This window comes from Rousettus aegyptiacus, unplaced genomic scaffold (assembly GCF_014176215.1).
Source record: "Rousettus aegyptiacus isolate mRouAeg1 unplaced genomic scaffold, mRouAeg1.p scaffold_m13_p_12, whole genome shotgun sequence".
NCBI classification, from domain to species: domain Eukaryota; kingdom Metazoa; phylum Chordata; class Mammalia; order Chiroptera; family Pteropodidae; genus Rousettus; species Rousettus aegyptiacus.
The window spans coordinates 41,463,067-41,483,122 of NW_023416287.1; the positions used below are offsets into that span (position 1 = coordinate 41,463,067).

Below are 20,056 nucleotides of genomic sequence, written 5' to 3' on the forward strand. Positions count from 1 at the left end.
CTTGTTCATGAATTTACGGGTCTGTTTTTGTTTTGCTTTGTTTACTCATTTATTTTGATTTTAGACTCCACATATAATCAAAATCATACGTATTTGTCTTATTTCACTTAGCATCCATGTTGTTGCAAATGGCAAGACTTCATTCTTTTTTTTTTAATTGCAGAATAATATTTCATAGTATATATGTACCACTTCTTTATCCATTCATCTACCAGTGGACACCTAGGTTGCTTCTATATCTTCACTATTAGAAATAACACTGCAAAAGTAAGAGTGCATGTAGATTTTTGAAATAGTATTTTGGTTTTCTTTGGTTAAATACCTAGATGTGGTATTACTGGGTTATATGGCAGTTCTATTTTTAATTTTTTGAGGAAACTCAATACTGTTTTCTAAAGCAGTTGCACCAATTTACAATTCTACCAACAGTGTATGAAGGTTCTTTTTTCTCAACATCCTCACCAACACTTATTAGTCGTTGACTTGTTGATAATAGCAATTCTGACAGGTGTGCAATAGTATTTCATTGTTGTTTTAATTTGCATTTCTCTGATGATTAATGATGTTGAACATCTTTTCATATGTCTATTGGACATCTGTATGCCCTCTTTGGAGAAATATCTATTCAGCTTCTTTGCACATTTTTAATTGGATTCTTTCTTTCTTACTTTTTTCTTTTTGGTTTTAAGTTATACACTGCAAATGTTCCTTATATATTTTGGATATTAACCCCTTATTGGATATATCATTTGAAAATAACTTTTCCAAGTCAGTACATTGTCTTTTTATTTTGTTAAATATTTTGATGATTGTTTTTGCACATTTTGTAACTGGTTTATTTCACTTAACGTAATAGCCTCAAGGGTTACCCATGTGGCAGGCTTTTCTTTCTTTTTAAGGCTGGATAGTATTTCTTTTTATGTACATACAATATTTTGTTTATCTACTTATCTATCAATGGACATGGATTGCTTCTGCCTTTTGGCTACTGTGATTAATGCTGCCGTGGACACAGGTGTGGACATATCTGTTTAGTCCCAGGGCAGTAACTACTAAGCTCCAGCAAAACCTCCAGGGACCCCAACTTAGGGAGTCTTCTGCTCCATAAGCCTGTAATAGTGACTTCCATGAGCTTCCAGTGGGTATAGTCACATAGCCCTGTCCCTTGGGACGGGAGTGGTGGTGGTGGTGGTGGTGGTGGTGCTGATCTCCTTGCAGAAAAGGTGAAATGGCCCTGCTGACCCCCTTCCATAGGAAGTGCTCAACCCTGGGCCAGAGGCCCAAAACAATAAAGAACCCTTTAAGACAGAGCCAGGTTGCAAAATTCAATTTCATTTTATACGAGACTAAAATTTTCTTCTTTTTACACAAACTTCCTGAAAGTCGAGGATTGCAGGAGAACTTCCCAAGAAGTAAGGTCATTTGTTTTTAAAGAAATATGTTCAGATTTTACTAATATACAGTTATGCAGATTATTGTGGGAAAACTAGTACACACACACTTGATCCTTTTTCTAGATTAGCAGCTATAGACACCTAGAAAGGAGTTCATAGACGCTCTCACAAAGATCTCAAATTCCTTATGAAAGAAAATGACATAAATCATGAAAACTGCTAATTAAGGGAAGAGAAAATATATAACCACTTAATGCCCATATATATCTTTACTATTTACAGGACCTTTCATATGTTTTTGATTCTCATAACCACACTGTGAAGCTGGTAGGTTTCAGTTATGTATTCTAGTGAGGTATTTTTTCCATAAACACTGAAAAACACCAAGAAAAGTTTGCTTTTGGAGCCTCATTTTCATTTATTTAAATAATATATAAAAGTTTTAAAAAGCTGGTTTTTTTCTAACTTTAGTTTCAGAAATTGCATTAAATATTTCTTATTTTCATAGTCCTTACAAAGAAGGTGAAAAAGAATCCACCTTTGGATTCTTTTGGGATTCGCTCTGACTAAGCAACATTTTTATCTGAGAGAAGTGTTTCTTTGTTTTTCTTGCATTCTTTGAGGAGCAAGTGAATGTCGACTGTCCAGATGTAGGTGTTCTGAAAATCAATGCTGGGCCCTTGCCATGTACCATGATTTAAATTTGTGGAACTTAGAGTCTTTCTCTCCAGTGTCTAGGCTGAGTTTACTTATAGGAGTGGTAGGATTGCTTTTCAATGCTGATAGAAAGCTGCTACTTTTACCATGATGTTTAATTGTTCTGTTGCATGTTTATAAGTAATCAAAAATAAATTTTAGGAGTCTTTGTACTTTTCCACAATTTTTGCTTCTTTAAAACTGAGTGTTTAATTTCTTCTTGATTAAGAAGTTTCTATATTTTGCATGTCAGTTTGGGCTTGAGTTTGAGATTCACTCAAGAATTATCTAGAACAAGCAATTGGAAATAGTATGAGCATGTTCCTTCAAAAGTGCTTTTAGCATAGGAGATATCAGGCCTGGCCCAGACAGCTATCTTATAGTTTCCAGCCCCGAGCCTCAAGGTTGTACTTCTCTCTAATCACTACCACTGTCCCCATGCTGCTAAGACTCAGTGACAAAAGGTGAAGTAAAGTCACTTCTGTTTCAGGCTCAGGCCATGAAGGTCATATGTATCAATCAATTTTGATCAAGAACTGCAAGGCAAACAAAACCTTGATTTGGGGGTTAGTTTTAGGACTTACAATCCAGAGACACAGATTTGGTAGAAACCCAATTATGTTTTGAGGGGGAAATAAAAGGACAGAGTTTATACAAATAGAAAAGGCGAGGCTTCCAAAATGCCCATACAAGTTGCTTTGAAGGAGTTGTGATTGGAGCTGGCAAGCAAACTTACACTATACTATACATGATTAATTATTTGTGTCTGTTGCTAGGTGAAAATATTATTTTTTAATAGAGAATTCAGTACTGCAGAGCCAGTCCCAGGAACTGTATCAGAATGTAGCCTTTTGTTTTAGCCCAGTCCAAAGTTTCAGTTTCACATGGAAGTGGTGTGTATTAGCTCAGCTAACTGGAGACCTCTGGCTCCACTTCAGACTGCTCTCTGGACAATGCCAACTACATTTTGTAGTTTTTGTTTTACATAAGAAACAGATCTTCTCTAGAGGGGTCATGCCCTGGCAGAGGAAACAGAGGGTGACTGAGGAAGGCTCTATCTATTTGTAGATGCCCACCAAGAACACTATACAAGATCACTGCTTTAAAAGAATACCTTCACTAGGACCACAGATGACTCAGAAGGCAGCAGCTGAACTCAGTATATGCCTGCTTGCTCCTTGGTGCTTAAATTCCCCCATCGTGGGACCCCGCCCAGTCTCCATTCTGAGGACTCAAACTACAGGCACTACTCACTAACTTTGGAAAAGACATGTGGTGAAGGACACTCATCTGTTGTGTAACTGTCTCATTCCCATCCTGCTTGACTTGCAGAAGACTTAGAGAGGAGAGAAGAGAGAGTGGGAGAACATTGGGGGTATGAATGGAAGAGTGAGAGGTAGTGGGTTTCAATGACACTGGAGAAAAGGCATTTTCTTTTGTCACAATTTGGGAACAAAAACTGATGTTCAGCACCTGCCAAAGAAGAAGAGCTGTGATAAATATCCCAGGATTTCAGTTGAGACCAGGAAGGGCTGCAGCCTATGAATATAAGTCATCTGAAAATAGACCACTTTCAGAAGGCCTACTTTGATCTTCAAAGAAATGAAACATAATAATTAACAAACTAGAATGCTGTAGCCAGAAAAAAAAATCAAAATGGAAGGGAAAATTAAAACATTTTCAATCAAAAAAGAGATAAATCTCAAAAGTTTCAAAAGGTTGAAATGGTTCAGAGTATGTTCTCTGTTCACAGTAGACAAATGAAATAAAAACTGAACTTGAAAACCTCCAGTTGTCTGTAAATTTAATAATATATTTCTAAATAATCCGAGAGTAGAAGAAGAAATCATATAAGAAATAAGACAATAGTTTGAATTAAAAGATAATGAACATATAATATAGCAAAACTTCTGAGATGCAGTCAAAGCAGGGCTTAAAAGAAAATTTATAGTATTAAAAATCCATCTATTAACAATGGTTGGCGGACACTAAGAGGAGGAAGGAAAGAGATTTGGTTTAACCCCTAGGACAGGGGCACCAATGCACCAATGGAAGTAGAAGACAGTTTAATGAAGAGACAGTTTTTGAAAAACAAAACATGTAGCAACAAGATCCAACCAAAAATAAATCTTTAAGAGATTTCTAGGGGGGAAAGGAATCAATACCAGTGTAGGCAAAGTAATGTTGAAAGAATGATGTCCAGCAGAAAGGTAAATATGTTGCAATTTCCAAATGAATAATGAATGTATAAGATAGTAATTATACTTTCTTATAGGCTTTCAAATATGTAGAATTTAAATGTATAACAACAATAACACACAAGGCAGAGATGGGTATGAGTAAGGTTGTTCCACTATCCTCAAAATAGAAAAGATATTAACTTAGAGTAGACACAATTAAGTCAATTATATTTATTACAATTGTTAAAACTGCCACTAAAAGAAGAGTAAAAGGAGGGGTAAGGAAAGTCATTGAAGGGAAGAAATGAAATAATAAGAAGATCTTGAATAATGCAAAAGTATGCAAAAAAGGAAAAAAGAAAAAGCAGAGAAAGATGAGATGAATAGAAAACAAGTAGTGCTTGAAAACTAATATATCAGTAATGATATTATTTATCAGTAATCAGTAATTTTATTGTAAATAAAATAAATCCTCCAAATAAAAGACTGTTAGACTGATATACAACACTGTTTGCTGTTCACAATAGCATCTTAATTATTAAGATACCATCTGCAAGTAAAAAGATGAATAAAGATACATGATGAAGACACTACAGAAAACAACGATAATGTAGCTAGCTACTCTGACATCAGAAAAGGAGGATTTTGGAGCAAGGAGTGTTACTTGAGATAAAAAGGTATAGTTCATAATGATAATATGATTGACTCCCCCAAAATTATAAATTCTATTTGAATAACCATTTAATGACAGAGTCTCAAAATATATAAAGCAAGAATTGTGAGAGGAAAAATTAGGCAAATTCATAATTACAGTGAGAGATTTTTAACCAATCCTTAGTAACTGACAGAAAAGAAGACCCAAGCAAGCAAAACAAAACTCAATAAAACATAACAAAGTAAAAAGAGTAAGTATATACAAAATTTGAACAAAACAGTGTATTAAGTTATATAGATGTCTAACTCTTCACCTAAAAAAGCAGAATGCACATTCTTTTCAAGAACATTTAGAATATTGGTCACATTCTGAGCAATAAAACAAATCTCAACATGTTTTATCATGTTTATAAATAATAGAAAGGATCTTCTCTGACTATAGCAGACTTGAGCTGGAAGTTAATAAGAGAAAAGAAATTAGAAAATCAACTACGGTTAGAAAGTAAACAATACAGCTTTAACAGGCTACCAGTTAAGAAAGTAGTCACAGTAGAAACGACAACATGTTTTGAAGTGAGATAAAATGAATCATAAACATATCAGACTGGGAGGATAAAGCCTGAGGAGAGTCAGGGTGGTGGTGAAGACAGCTCCTCATAGACACTTCTGCCCCCACCATTGCTGGCTACACACCCTGTACTCCCCTGAACCCAGCTGGTGGTATGGACTCCAGCCAAGGTCGCAGGCAGGCTGGGCCAATGATTCCTCTCCCCAGGCTTACCAGAGTTCCCAGGAATTTGTGTGACTCTGACAGACCTTGCCTGCACTGACTTGAGAACAAGAAGGTGCACTCAAGGCCCTTCATGAGTGAGGCTGCAGCAGCTGGAGAGATCCTATCAGCATGCAGCTCAGGAGAGAAGTCTTGGAGATGTGCAGGCAACATAGCGCGTTGCATGCATGTCTTTGCATGCAGAGTTTTGTGACAGGAGGTGAAAAATGTGACCCTCTGATCTACTTTCTGTTCCGTGATAGCAGGAGGGACAAGGCAGGGAATGAAAAGGAGGAACTGAACAGTGGTGCCAGTTAAAGGCAGGGCCTCCTGAGTAGGGCTGTGTCGGCAGCTGCCACCCCCTCACCTCCCACACATTGCCAGCTCTCTGTGCTGACACTGGGCAATATGTTCCTGAAGGTATCTTTACTTCTGGGGTTTATTGTACTTGGCACTCATGTCTGGACCATTCAAAAAGAATTTGTAGACATTAGTAAGAACCAAGATTACTTTGTGGTATCTATGGAGTTTGCCATGGCTGTGTTCAATGACAACAACGTGGAAGAGAATGCATACAGGTTGCTGGAGGTGAGACGAGCCAAGCAAAAGGTGAGTGGTAGTCATTCTGTCCATGCTTAGCTGCTGGTCCCCGTGAACAGCCCTGAACCAAGTGCGAGGTTCACAGGTCCCAGATATGCAGGATTCTACCTCTGACCACAATCTGGATGAGATAAACGGGAGAGGGGACCTTGCCTGCACAGGGACACTGGCTTTCCTCATTCTTTCCTATTTCCTGACATTTGCCTCTTCCTTGGGTTGCATCCCAGCCCTGCATCCAGGGAGGCCTATCAGGCCTGGGCTGGGGCAGGAGGAGGCAGTACCGGGTCCAAGGCTTATGTGAAAAGTAGGTGGAAAAAGTGACCCCTGCTCTGACTTCTGTTTGATGATGACAGGAAGAATAAAGCAGGGAATATAGAGGAGAAACTGGACTAGGTGCCGGTCAGCAGCTCAGGGATTATGTGAGGCAGGGCTGTGTGGGATGCGGAGCTATGGAGGTAGTCCTACAGCAGCTGCCATCCCCCACCCATGTGCTGCTGGCTTCCAGGACTGACACCAGACAACATGTTCCTAAAGGCACCTCTGCTTCTGGGGCTCATTGCTCTGGGGACTCATGTCAGCAGTCCCAACTTTGTAGACATTAGTAAGAGCACAACTTCCTTTGCCATGTGTGTGGAGTTTGCTGTGTTTCAATTCAACCAAGACCATCTGGATGAGTATGCTTACAAGCTGCTGTGGGTGGGGAGAAGTCAGCGCAAGGTGAGTGACGAACTTTTCTCGCTGAGGCTCCATGTTGGCCCTGAAACCAGGCCTGGGAGGGGTGAATCCTTGGTCTACGTAAAAGAGCAAAGAATGCTTTTTTGTTGTTTTTTAGTAAACATGTCTTAAAATGCAAGGGATCATTACAAGTGCTTCAAGTTTCTTTTGTTTTCTTAATGAGTGAAATTCCTAAAAAAAAAAAAAAACAGGGTAGAGAAGGAAAGAAGATAACAGAAAGGAAAGCATTGGTGTCAGAGATTCGGCTACTGTGTGAGAGAGAGTAAAGCCACATCTCATGTAAGATGGCTGAGAGAAGGGAGGATAGCAGAGATTGACAGACAATGAGAAAGACAAAGAGAAGGATGGCTGAAAACAGAACCCCGAGAAGAAAAGGCATCACAGAGGAGGTGACTGCAGGCCTTGGCCGAGCTCTAGGGAGCCTCACGGTGCCGATCAGCAGGCAGGATGCTCATCTGTGTCCTGCTTGAAACCAGCAGGCCGCCTTTGCCCATAAAGACATTGTGGTTCCATGCCTGGGTTGGAGGTGGCAGAGAAGACAGAGGTGTGTTCTCATGGGACTGTTATGCTACTGATGAGAAACAAACAGGCCTCAGGTGTATGAGTGAAATAGTGGAAGGCTGGGACAAGAATTGTCAGTGCAGGGACTCAGGGCCATAGGGAGGCAAGGTATGTTGAGGGGGATCAGAAAGGGCCTCTCCACAACAGGCACTCCTGGAAGAACTCAGTCACATGGTGGAGACTTGGGGACAAGAAGAGAAAGCAGACACGGAGAGATTTCTGGACCAGGACAAAACATGAGTGTCCAGAGGGATGGCCTAAAAGTCCTTGGACCTATGTCATAGAGAAAAAATGTACAGGGGAAATGGGGCTGGAATATCTTCAGGGCCACAGGTAAGGAGTTAGGATATTATTCTTAGAGTAATGGGGATCCATGGGAGGAAGTCACTCAGATGCTTTAGCAATATTTCTCTGGATGCTGTGAGCATGGTGAGCCCCACAGCTCATGAGCAAGCTGAGACCATGAGGCAGGGATGGTCTCCTGGTCACAAGAATGTAGAAGTGCTGGCTTTTGAGTCTGCTTAAAGGTGGATGTGAGGTGCACTGAAGTGGGATGTGGGGGAAAACTGGGGTCAAGGGTGGACCCTAAGTGTTTGCCCTTGAGCACATGGGTGGGTGGTGACTCTATCACTGAAAAGACAATGGAGTAAAGTGGGAGGAGACATAAAAAAATCTGAGCATAACACATGATATTTAGTGTTCCTGAACTAGCCCATGGAAAGTCAAGGAAGCCGTGGGTTATAGGGCTTTAAAGGTAGAAGAGGACAAGCCTGATATAAATGTAGGTGTCATTAACATCTATTTAGGAAAACCTTACCACTGATGTTAATTCTTATCAATTCTTGCTCCCTTTGAATGGAATAAAGATGGTTGCCATTCTGTCCATGCCCAGCTTCTGGTCCCCCATGAACAGTCCTGAGCCAGGTGCCAAGTTCGTAGGACCCAGATACGCAGGGCCCCACCTCTGGCCACACTCCAGAAGAGATGGAAGGGAGAGTGCACCTCACCTGCACAGGGGCACTAGCTTCCCTCAGTCTTCCCCATTTCCTGACATGTGCTTCTTCCTTGGGTTGCATCCCAGCCCTGCACCCAGGGAAGCTGCACAGGCCCCTGCCCAAGACCCTGAGCTTCACTGTAGCTCAGGGTCGAGTGACTATGCAGTGGGTCTGATCGTGAGTGAATGTCTGTGTCTGGGTGTTCTGTTTGTGCAAGTCCAGGCACGAGTGGGTGTCAAGTGTCAGCTGCAGGATTTCTTGAGCCCCAAACAAATCAGCTTTCTAGACAATTCCAGGTCAGTCTAGTGAGAGGTGAATTCCTCCCTGCACTGATTTCTGACTAGATTTTTCTCTGTGTTTGAGTTTCTCCAAGTTTTCATGGACCTCTGTTTAAGGAAACAAAACCATAACTTTTAATTACTTCTTGTAGAAACCTAATAAACACTGACAGCACCCACTTCATAAATATAACCTTAATGAATGTCTTTAAAATGAGCCCTTTTGTGCAGCCAGCTCCTACATGAGGCGACAGAGTATTCCCAGCCCCCAGAACCCTACAAGGGATAGTGCCGCCCCAAAGTCTAATCAGAGGACAAATTTGCCCATTATCCTTTTTTCAACTGAAGCAATCATTCTGTGTGATCTTTTGGTGTCTGGCTGCCACTCATGTGTAAGACTGAGAAATTGGTCATGTGTCAGGTGTGCTTGCAGCATGTGCAGGCTCATTGCTGTAAGATTCCCCTCCTGTGAATGTGCCCCCTTATGTTCATGGCACTGTCGATGCGACAACTTGGTATGAATCCCTTCAGGAAGAGTGCAGCAGGGGAGATTCTAGTACATGCTTTAGGTGTGTTTACGGACATCTTTCTGTTGATTATATCCTTATAGGGAAATTGCACATGATGTATATACCCTATTTACATGCATATTCTAGTCTTCCACCCACCCCTTTTCAATTTGATTCTCTGCCTTTTTTCCTTTTCATTTATCAAAAGCAAACATTTAGCAGCTGTTTCATAATTTCTTCTTGACAGAGGTGGACAATGATATTTTTAATGGACTTGGAGATGGGACGCACAACTTGTAAAAAATATGATGAAGATATTGAAAACTGCCCCTTGCAAGAAGGCTCAGGCATGAAAAAGGTTTGAGAATAGTTATCCCAAAAGCATCATGAATCTTCTGAGAATGAAAAATATATCGAGGAAAGTGTATTGGAAAAACCTGCTATATTCATTCCAGCATGTGTTTTCTTTACTTCTCACACAGAACACTTCTGACTTATCTGGTTGCCAAATGGGGGGAGCGTTCCCACAACAACAAAGAATTCTCTGAGACATCAGCTGGGTGTCCTACAATTTATGTTAACAGGTTAAGGGCTCAGTCCCACAAGACTGCCCTCACTCATGTCAGAAGCCAATCACAAATAGTAGGTTGCCAGGCTACCCACAATTTCTGTCTGATTTGGCTACAAACCAGATGTTCCCATTCCTTAGGTTTGATTAATTTTCTGGAGCAGTTCAGAGAACTCAGGGAAATACATTTGCCAGTTTATTAAACGTTATGATGAAGGATACAGATGAGTAGCTAGATGAGATACATAGAGTGAGGTCTGGGAAGGTCCTGACTGCAGGAGCTTCAGTCCCTGTGGGACTGGGGTGGATCAGCTTCTCAGTATATGTTCGTGTTCACCACCTGGAAGCTCTCTGAATACTATATTTTTTGGATATTATGGAGGCTTCAATACATAGGCGTGATTGATCATTAACTTTATTTCCAGACCATCTCTCCTCTCTGGAGGATAGGAGGTTAGTAAGGCTGAAAATTCCAAGCTTCTAATCATGGCTTGGTCTTTTCAGTGACAAACTCTCATCCATGAGTCATACAGGAGCCCAACCAGAGTCACCTCAATAGAACGAAAGATCCTCCTAGAGTTCTTATCACTTAGGAAGTCATAAGGGATTCGAGAGCTCTGTGCCAAGAATCAGGGGTGGAGACCAATATATATATTTCCTATTATCTCACAGAAGGACTGTAGGAGGAGGTGTAGAAAAGTCATCAGGGACACTGCTGGGGCAGAACGAGGGTCATGACTCCACTCCCACCAAGTCCCAGGGTTCCCCTTTGGAGGGATATGGTGGTTATTCCAGACAGACAGAGATGCTCCCAGAAGAGTGGTGAGCTGAGTCCTGTACTCCCAGCCAGGCTTGTCAATCAGAGATACCCTGACCATACTCACCTGACCTTCCTCCCTGGATAGAGCCTTGCCCTTAGGTCCCAGGCTAAAATCTTGGTGTTTAGGAAGATAATATTCTCTCTGTGGTCTTCACTCTTCCTTTGCTCCCATTCTTCTGGATCCTAGACTATTTATTTAGTCTGGTCACCCACCTCTCCTAATCTTCTGGGTTGCAAGGACATGTCCCATGAGTTCAAGTTCTTGTTAATTATCTAAGAACTAATATCTGGTCCATGGGGTTTTGACCTTGGAGATGGGCCTCCATTAAGATAATGCCCTCAGTGGGGCTGATCTCCCCATTATATCCCAGTATTTGGGGCATACTCCCCTTGGGGCAGGTTTGCAGCTTCTGCTGAGTGGGTGAATGCTCACCTGGATTATCTCCTAGGCAGTATGCTGGCTTCCTAGAACTCTTAGTGTGGGAGCCATTCATGTAGCATCTTGTGCACTGGAAACCCCTCAGGGGCAGACGATGGCCCCATCAGGCTTTCTTTCAAGAGCCTCTGGGCTCAGGTGGGTAGACTCAGGTGGATAACCCCTGCCTATCAACCTGGTGGAGCCTTGAGCTTCCGGAGTCCTGTCCAGGCCCTTGTTTTTGCACTCTGTCCTTTTTTAGTTTTCAATGAATCTTGAGCCCCTATTAAGTTCTTCATGCTAAGTTCCCTCATGTGTTACATCATTTTGATTTTATGTCTTGCAATTGTATTTTTCAGATGGACTGCACTTTTGTTGTGGATGCCCGACCATGGTTTTCTCAGTTTACCCTTCTGAACAGCACCTGTGTGCAGAAGTAGGCAGGGAGGGAGCTCCTGGATTCTCACAGCAGAAGATCCTTTTCATCTAGAGAGTGAAAGTCAATTTGTAGTTAGGTCTGTGGAGCATCAGGGAAATTAAAGGCATCTAAGAGCACTTTCTGGGGCCCTGTTGGTTTTGTACTCTCCTGTTGTTTATTTTCCATGGAAATCTCTGCCAGTGACCTGTGGTAAAGAATTTATCACCTCTAGCTCCAATTTTATATCAGAAAGACCTGGTGTCCTGCTTTTTATTTTTCATTATGTCAGTTGTTTCTTTCCTGGATCCACATGAAAACCCCACTAGTTTTATTTCACAAATCTCTTACAGACCAAGTCACATACAGAAGAATTTTTGTGACCCCACATCAGAAATACATAATGTCCCCAGGTGATTGGCACTTGTAGACAAGATTGTGAAATGGTTTAATAAGGAACTCCAATATTTAAAAATTGTGTAACACTCAGTGCATTTTGTTTGTGGCATGTGTTTTTCCTATGGTTCCTACTCTCCCAGAATATAGGATTAAAAACTTGGCCCTATTCACCTAGTCGATACTCACAAGTCATGAGCTGTGTAAGGTCTTTGGTAGGGTTGGTGCATTTTGCTTTGTCTCCATTCCTCTTTGCGAATTTGGATCTTTGAATCCTCCCCTGTTCAGTCATTGTTGTCTTGTTTTGTCCTTATGCATGCTGAACATTCATTACTATCTTGCTATAGCAAATGTCTTCTCATTTTAAGCTTATAATGCCCTGTTTGTAGTAAGGGTTGCACTCCTCTGCTTTTATCACCCTGCTAGTCACCTTACTCCTAATTATGCACTTTTTTTTGTCCTTTTGCTTTAGGTGAGTTGACCTCTTTCAGTATTTCCTGTAGTACAGGCCTCATGGCGAAGAATTTCCTCAATTTTTGTATGTCTGGAAAGGTCTTTATTTTTACTTTATATCTAAAGAAGAGCTTAGCTGGATATAGTATCCTTGGCTGGTAGTTCCTTTCATTTAATAGTTTGAATTTTTTGTTCCACTCTTTTCTGGCTTGGACAGTTTGTGCTGAGAAGTTCAACAAAAATCTAATGGCTTTTTCTTTATATTTTACCTTCTTCTTTTCCCTGGCTGTCCTGAGAATTCTCTTTGTTGTTGATTTTTAATCATTTTAATACGATGTGTCTTGGTGAAGGCCTTTTTGGGTTGAGATAATTGGGTGTTATGTTGACTTCTTGAAGTTCATTTCTTAGATTTAGGAAATTCTCATCAACTATTTGTCTGAAAATGCTTTCTAGTCCCTGCTCCTTTTCCTCCCCTTTGAGAATTCCCATTATTCTTATGTTTCCTCTCCTGAAGGTATCAGCTAGTTCCTGAATTTCTATTTCATCATTTTTCATTTTTTGGTTTCTCATTTCTTCCTTCTGATTTATTTCTAGATTTCTCTCTTTGATATCACTGATTCTTTCCTCTATTTGGTGGACTCTATTTCCAAAGATCACTTTTCATTTTTCAACTCTTACAGTGTGTTCTTTATTGCCAGGCTATTCAGTTCTTTTTGAGGGTTTCAGTCTCCTTCCTGAAGATCTCCTGCTCATTAAGTTGCTTTTTCAATTCCCGAAATTGTTGATATGGTTCATTTTAGAACTCAGCGAGTTTTTTCTGAAGTACCATCCTGAATTCTCTGCCATTTAAGTCACATATTTTCATGTCTATAAGCTTGTTAGAGAAAGATTTTTCTCTTTCTTTCTGAGATGTCTTGTTGCCTTGGTTGTTCATGGTGTTCAATGGACTATTTCTCCACCTGGGAATTAATGGAAGTGTGTTCTGATTATTTTTTAATTATTTTTTTCCCCAGAAAGAAGATTTATTATACAATGGTCCCTAACCTATTGTATATAAGGTGTTTTTCTTTTGGTTTCCAGTAGGTGGTGTCTAAGCCTCTTGGATCTCTGCTTTATATAAAGTGTTAATAATGTCTTTTTTCCCTTATAGATGTTTAATCATGCTCGCTACTCTCAGTCTCAGTTCCCGTCAGTGTTAGTGACAGTTTTGGTAGTGTTTGCTCAGATTTCCCCGGGGCTCCGCGGCATTCTGTCTCAGAGGTATTGGGGAAGGGGCCCTCTTGGTTGGGAGTTGGAGGCTGCAGCTCAGCCTCAGTTTTGCAAGTGCAGCTGGTGAAAATCAACGGTTGTTTCTCTGCTGTCCCTGCTTTTCTGCCATTCCTGTTTCTCTGCCTTCTGCCTTGATGATTGGGCACTGCCGCCAAACTGCGTGGAGCTCACAGCACTCTCAGGCATGGCTGTTCAGGGAACTTGCCACTCCTTCTCCCTTTCCCTTCTTCCTACAGGGAGCTCTTGCTGCGAGAGGCAGCTTCTTTGTTTCTCCCAGTCCACCGCTTGACACCAGGAGTTCTGACTTGTAGTAGCTCTTATGCCCAGATCCCATGCTCAGACATGCTGGTGTGTAGTTGGGGTGTTTTTTGTTGAGTTTTAGGTGTTCAGTTTATTGTTTTTTTCAAGGGGAGAGACCTGGGATCTCATGCCACCATGTTTAATCCAATCTCTGGGGTTGGTACATTTTGTGCCTGATAATACTGTCATTGATGAACCCAAATTAGTCATTTTTGAATGATGCATCACTCACCAAGGTCAGTCAGAATGAGGAGCAGGCTATCATGTGTCATTGTGTTTTGGAGAAACCACTTTAGATTCAGCCCAGTCACTAGTTGTTTCTAATTAGAAAAGAGTAAAAATATTCCCAAAATTTATAATACAAGCAAACAACAGAAAAATTGACATTTGTTTTAGAAATTCTTGATTTTCATGAAATAGACCGTTTTATGGAATGACCTGGTTTTAAGGATTAAGGATCTTTGAAATATATTTGCTGAGAGCCCTACTGAAATGGCAGCTTAACACAAATCTCAGCAGTTGGGTCTTTGGATAAGCTTCAAATGTGGAGGGAAAGGGATAGAGGGGAAAGAGGAGGACAATTCTTTCTGCAAGTTGGATATCATAAATTATCTCTGAGATCATCTCTATGAATCCTCACCACTAGTCCCCTTTCCAATTTCTATATCAGGGTATAAGCAGCTAGTCTTATGGTTCTTTTACTGTAGTTTTCTGAAATTTAGCTCAAGGCTAACTGAGTCCAGTGCCTATATCATCCATTTTTCTTTTAATTCTTTGATTTCCAAACACAAAGATTCAAAGGCATTAGCAAAGAAACAAAGGATTAGAAACACTTGTAACCACTTGTTATCATATTTTTATGATGCTTTCCAAATATTATTTTTCAGGACAAGATTACCCTCCACAGAAACTGCTGTTATTTATCTGTTTTCTTATCCTCTCTTATGAGGTCACGTTGTCAGCCCATGAATACAACCAAAAGACCAAACTAACAAATCAATGCTTCAAATCATCACATTTGTCAGGATGAATTCCTCACCTCTGTTTCCAACTGCCCCATACTCATGTGCTGTCTCTCAGTATCTACTTTCATCTACTATCAGCACTCCATAGATCCTGTACCATCTCCTTTTCTTCATCTTCCAGTCTCCTCATTGCACCCTACTTTTAGAATCTGCTACTCTTGCAATGATGACATCTGTTATCTCTGAAATTGTTTATATTTTAACCTATCCTGTGGCTTATACCTGGTGCATAGCTGTCAGATAAATTTAAACTATTATCCAAATAATTCAAAGCCTCAAATTAGTTTTATATTTTTAAAATACAGAGCGTCTAGCATTTGGTCAAAAACAATCAGAAAAAATAAAGACAAGACATGATGGAGCAGAACAAAAGTAAATAATAGAAACAAACCCGAAAATATATCTTATGTGGTTATCAGATATGGACTTTAACATAACCAAGATGAATAGATTCAAAAAATTAAAAAATGAATAATACTTGCAAAGAAGTAGAAATTATATAAATGAATAAAAGGAAAGCTCTAAGACTAAAAGCTGCAATAACTGATATGAAGAATGATATAGGCAGGTTAACCTCAGATTAGAAACAGTTGAAGGGAGAATTAGACAACAGGAGGCAAGCCAGAGATGATGGTACAGAATGGAAAGTATGAGAAGATCAAAGTGAGATCTGCCCCATAGTGGAAGAGATAATGAGGCATAAACAATATTTGCAAATGTAAAGCCTGTGTTATCTAAAACTGATCAAAGACATTAAACTATTTGTTTATGCAGTGTTACAAACCCTAAGCAGGGTAGTAAAAGAAATCTTGATCTGAGTATGAAAGAGTTAAAAATAAAATTTAAGGAGAGAGACAAGTTGGCAGGCTAGGTAAAAGCGAGGCTCTCCTCCTCTCAGGACCATATTAAAATTACAACCAAATTATACAACATTCAATGTGAAGAACCACCTGAAGTCTAGTTGATCATAACATATACATCTGAGGATATAAAGAAACAGCCACACTGAGACTGGTAAGAGGGGCAGACATGCAAAGCAGGCTGGTCCTGCACCCACACATGATGGTTGAGCACTGGGAGAGAGAGAGTGCCTGAAGAGGCACCCCCTGAAGGAGTGAGGGGGTCATGCCCCACACAAGGGCTCCAAAGCCCACAGTTCCAACACTGGGAAAAGGAGTTCCCGCAAAATCTGACTGTGAAAACCAGTGGGGATTCTGGCTGTCTGGGTGAGACAGAGAGAACCTGAAAACCTAGACATCCTCCTTAAAGGATTCATGCACAGATTTACTTTCTCACAGCCATTCGCCCTGGGCACTGGTGGAGGGTATGCCCCTTGAGAGGCACAAGAGACATACGCAGAAAGACTGAGTTACCTAGCACCGGGGCATGAGCTGGACACATGGCTGACATTGTTTCTTATTGGAACCCACTCTAGGTCAGTCTGCAAATGGACACCATCTTGCCTGTGTTGAATCCTCCCTTTTCACAGACAATTCTGAATCTGAATTGGACCAGTAATATAGGCCTGTCCAACCCCATGTCTTCCTCAGACCCTGCCCCTCTCAAGGCATAAATTGCCCATGGTGGGCCTGTTGCCAAGCAGCCAACCCTGCCCTGTCCCTTCCATGCCCCTTCCCAGGGCCATGCATTTCTTGCAGGCAATAGACCTTTGGCTTGTTCAGCCAGCATGAGCTACAGTATCTCTTGGGTAGATTGTGGTGCTCTGCAGGCCCAGTGCAGACAGCAGCTAGCCTTGCTGTGACCTGTGATTTTTGTGGGAGCCTGTGGACTCAGAACTGGCAGCAAATATCATGCTATATTGGCCTGACAGCCTTGTGTCTCCATGAGACCACACCCCACACAACCCACAAATTGCCCGTTGCAGTCCATTGCCAGGCAGATGTTCCCTCCCTGCCCCTTCCTCAGGTTGCACATGCATTGCAGGAAATGGACTTTAGCTCATGTGGCCTGCACATTTCAGGGGAGACATTTGGCAGCTGACTACTGGTGCCAGCATGAGCTGTGGTGTTTCCTGGGTGGATTGTGGGGGTTTACGGACCTGATACAGATTGTGCTGGCCTTGCTGAGATCTGTTACCTTTGCAGGAGCCTGAAGACTCAGCACTGTCAGTAATTCTGATGCTGTATTAGCCTGACAGGATTGGCTTGCTTCACCCTGTGTCTCCCTGAGACTCTCTACCACTTAACCCACAAATTATCTGTAACAAGCTTGTTCCCAGACAGCCAACCCCACTCTATACTTTCCATGGGCTGTGAATTTGACAGTGAAAAAGAGCATGAAGCTCATGTGGCTGGTGTACAGCTTGGGCATCCTGGGAGAGACTTTTGGTGGGAGGCCACAAACCCAGCTCTGAACTATAGTATTTCTTGAACAGATCTTCAGTGTCTGCAGGTCTGAGTCAGGCAGCAACTTTACACTTATATTTTCTTCTGAGAGTTTTATTGTTTTAGCTCTTACATTTAGGTATTTCATCTATTTTGAGTTAATTTTTGTATATGATGTGAGGTAGTGGTTCAATTTTATCCTTCTTCATGTATTTATTGAGATGCTCCAGCACCACTTATTGAAAAGAACTCCTTTTTCCCTATTGAATTGTTTTGGGGACCTTGTCAAAAATCAATTGACTATAAATATAGTACGAGAGTTTATTTTAGGACTCTCAATTTTAGTCCATCAATTCACACATTCATCCTTATGCCAGTACCATACTTATGATTACTATAGCTTTGGGGTGAACTTTGAAATTGGAAAGTGTGAGTTCTCCAACCTATTTCTTCTTTGCAAGATTGTTTTGGCTGGCCTGGGTTCCTTACATTTTCATGGAGAATTGGTCCATGGAGTTCCTTGTTCTGTTATCCTGGAAGTGAAACTTTTCTCTAAACTCTCTTTTAAAATACTAATTTGATTAGGTCAGGTCTATCTATGATAATTTTTTTTTATATTATCACAAAGTTCACTGATTAGAGACCTTAACTATTTCTGCCAAATACCTTCTTCTTTGCCATATAACCCAACCTACTCACAGGAATGATGCCCATCATGCCCTCCTGTCCCATCCACAACAAAGGGAGTGAATTATACAAGTGTGTATCCCAGGAGGCATATCTTGGGAGATCATCTTAGAATTCTGCCTATCACAGTTTCTTATGACTTTTTTTTGCTCTAAGCCTTATTTTGCCACCTATTAAGATTGATGCACTAACTTTCTTTTTGCTTTATATTTGCCTAAATGTTTTTTCCACCCTTTGTTTTTGTCTTTGTGCCTTTTTGTTTTAAGTGTATCTTTTGTAGCTACCATGCTGTGAGTCTTTTTTAAAAATCTAACCTGTGTGCATCAATATTTTATTTAGTGAGTTACTTTTATTACTGTTATATTAAATATCTTCTCTACCATTTAAAAACTTTCCATTTACTGCTTTTTTCATTTTATGTTTTTGCCCTTCTAATCTGCTTTTTGGTGGGTAAGTTAAAGTTTTTTTTTTCTGGTTCCATTTGGTATTTGTTCTGTGCTTATTGCTCATTTAGTTTCAGAGCCATTTTCATGCTTATTTACCTCATGTAGTCCCAGTTTCTGACAAGATGGTGAAATAGCATGAGCTTCTGGCTCCTTCCTAGAATCAATGCTCAAGAGAATATAGAAATGAGAGAAAACTTAAATTTCATAACTATTAAAATATAACAAAACTAATCAAACCACGTGAGACTCCTGGAGTGATGGAGGCTTTGCTCTTGTTTTGTGGTAATCATTATTTATCTTTTTACCATAGAAACTGGCAGCAAATCCAAGGCTGTAGATACCAGAGCCCTGGGATAAGAATGAGTATAGGATTCCTTCTAGTGAGAAGAGTTGAAAATATAGTCACAGAAGGAAAGTAGACTTTGGGTGGTGGGCACACAATGGAGTATACAGAGGTTGTATTCTAAAATTATATACCTGAGATTTATATTATGTTATTAACCAGTGTTACCTGAATAAGTTAAATTTAAAAAATAACACACACACACACACACACACACACACACAGAAAAACACGGTGGATCAATGGTCTACTTTTAGGCAGCTCTGAAGCCACCCCATATCTCCTGGTGTGGTGGTGTAATGGGTTGAGACTGTTGGAAATATTTGAGGGCATAAGAGTATTGCAGCATAAGTTTTGGTTATTTTATAAAATCAACAGCAGTAACCAGATATTTCTCTAACACCCAAACCCTAGAAATATTGCTTCAGTGTGGTAAATTTTAGTATACTTGTCAGCTCTTGACACAGAAATTCTGCATAACAGTCTACGTTTACCTCAGTAGCCAATCACAGCAAGAATTCATTGTCAAGTCATGGGTCTGAAGGTCGGCTGCAATTTGGCTGATTGTTATGTTGGTCCTGTTGTGGAATAGTGATGTTCTTGGCTAGGAATACTTGAGGAACTCAACGAGGCCATATTTACTCATAGTCTACCGCCAAGACCAATGTTGTAGCTGTTCTGGCCATTGTGGCCCTTTTGATTGCAGGGTGCACTGCAACAAAACCATCGGAGAACTTTGAAGAACAAACTTTATCGCTCACAGATCCTGGAGAATACACAGAACATCTGAGGGTCACACAGCGAGGTCGTGGGTAGAGAGAGAAAGCTTAGACTTGGAGCTCTGCCTTTATTAAGGTCCAAGGGTGGGGTGTCTAGAATTTTTGCATCTATGTTCACCAGGGATATTAGCTTATAATTCTCTTTTTTTGAAATGTCTTTGGTTTTAGTATCAGGGTAATGCTGAACTCATAAAATGAGCTTGGAAGACTTTTCTAAAGTTTTTTAGAATAGTTTGAAAAGGATGGGCATTAAACATTCTTTGAATGTTTGGTAAAATTTACCTATGAAACTATCTGGTCTAGGACTTCTGTTTGTTGGGTTTATTGATTACTGATTCGATTTTCTTAGTAGTTATTGGTCTGTTCAGATTTTCCATTTCTTCATAATTCAGGCTTGGAAGAGTGCATGTTTCTAGGAAATATC

General features: G+C 40.6%; 1 protein-coding gene and 1 pseudogene across 2 annotated transcripts; one reads left to right on the forward strand and one right to left on the reverse strand.

Annotated features, from left to right (window-relative positions):
* Positions 1-1,905: 1,905 nt before the first annotated feature.
* On the reverse strand, positions 1,906-5,867 carry LOC107498614 (annotated as a pseudogene).
* LOC107498638 (probable cystatin-16) lies at positions 5,759-12,321 on the forward strand. Of its 2 annotated transcripts, none has more exons than XM_016121977.2 (3): positions 5,759-6,302; positions 9,619-9,729; positions 11,534-12,321. In XM_016121977.2, exons 1-3 carry the CDS (start codon positions 6,102-6,104, stop codon positions 11,612-11,614), a joined length of 393 nt encoding a protein of 130 aa, XP_015977463.1. In that variant the 5' UTR covers positions 5,759-6,101; the 3' UTR covers positions 11,615-12,321. The 2 variants fall into 2 exon arrangements, with proteins under 2 accessions (XP_015977463.1, XP_015977462.1); XM_016121976.2 differs by lacking the exon at positions 5,759-6,302 and adding an exon at positions 6,309-7,010.
* Positions 12,322-20,056: the final 7,735 nt, after the last annotated feature.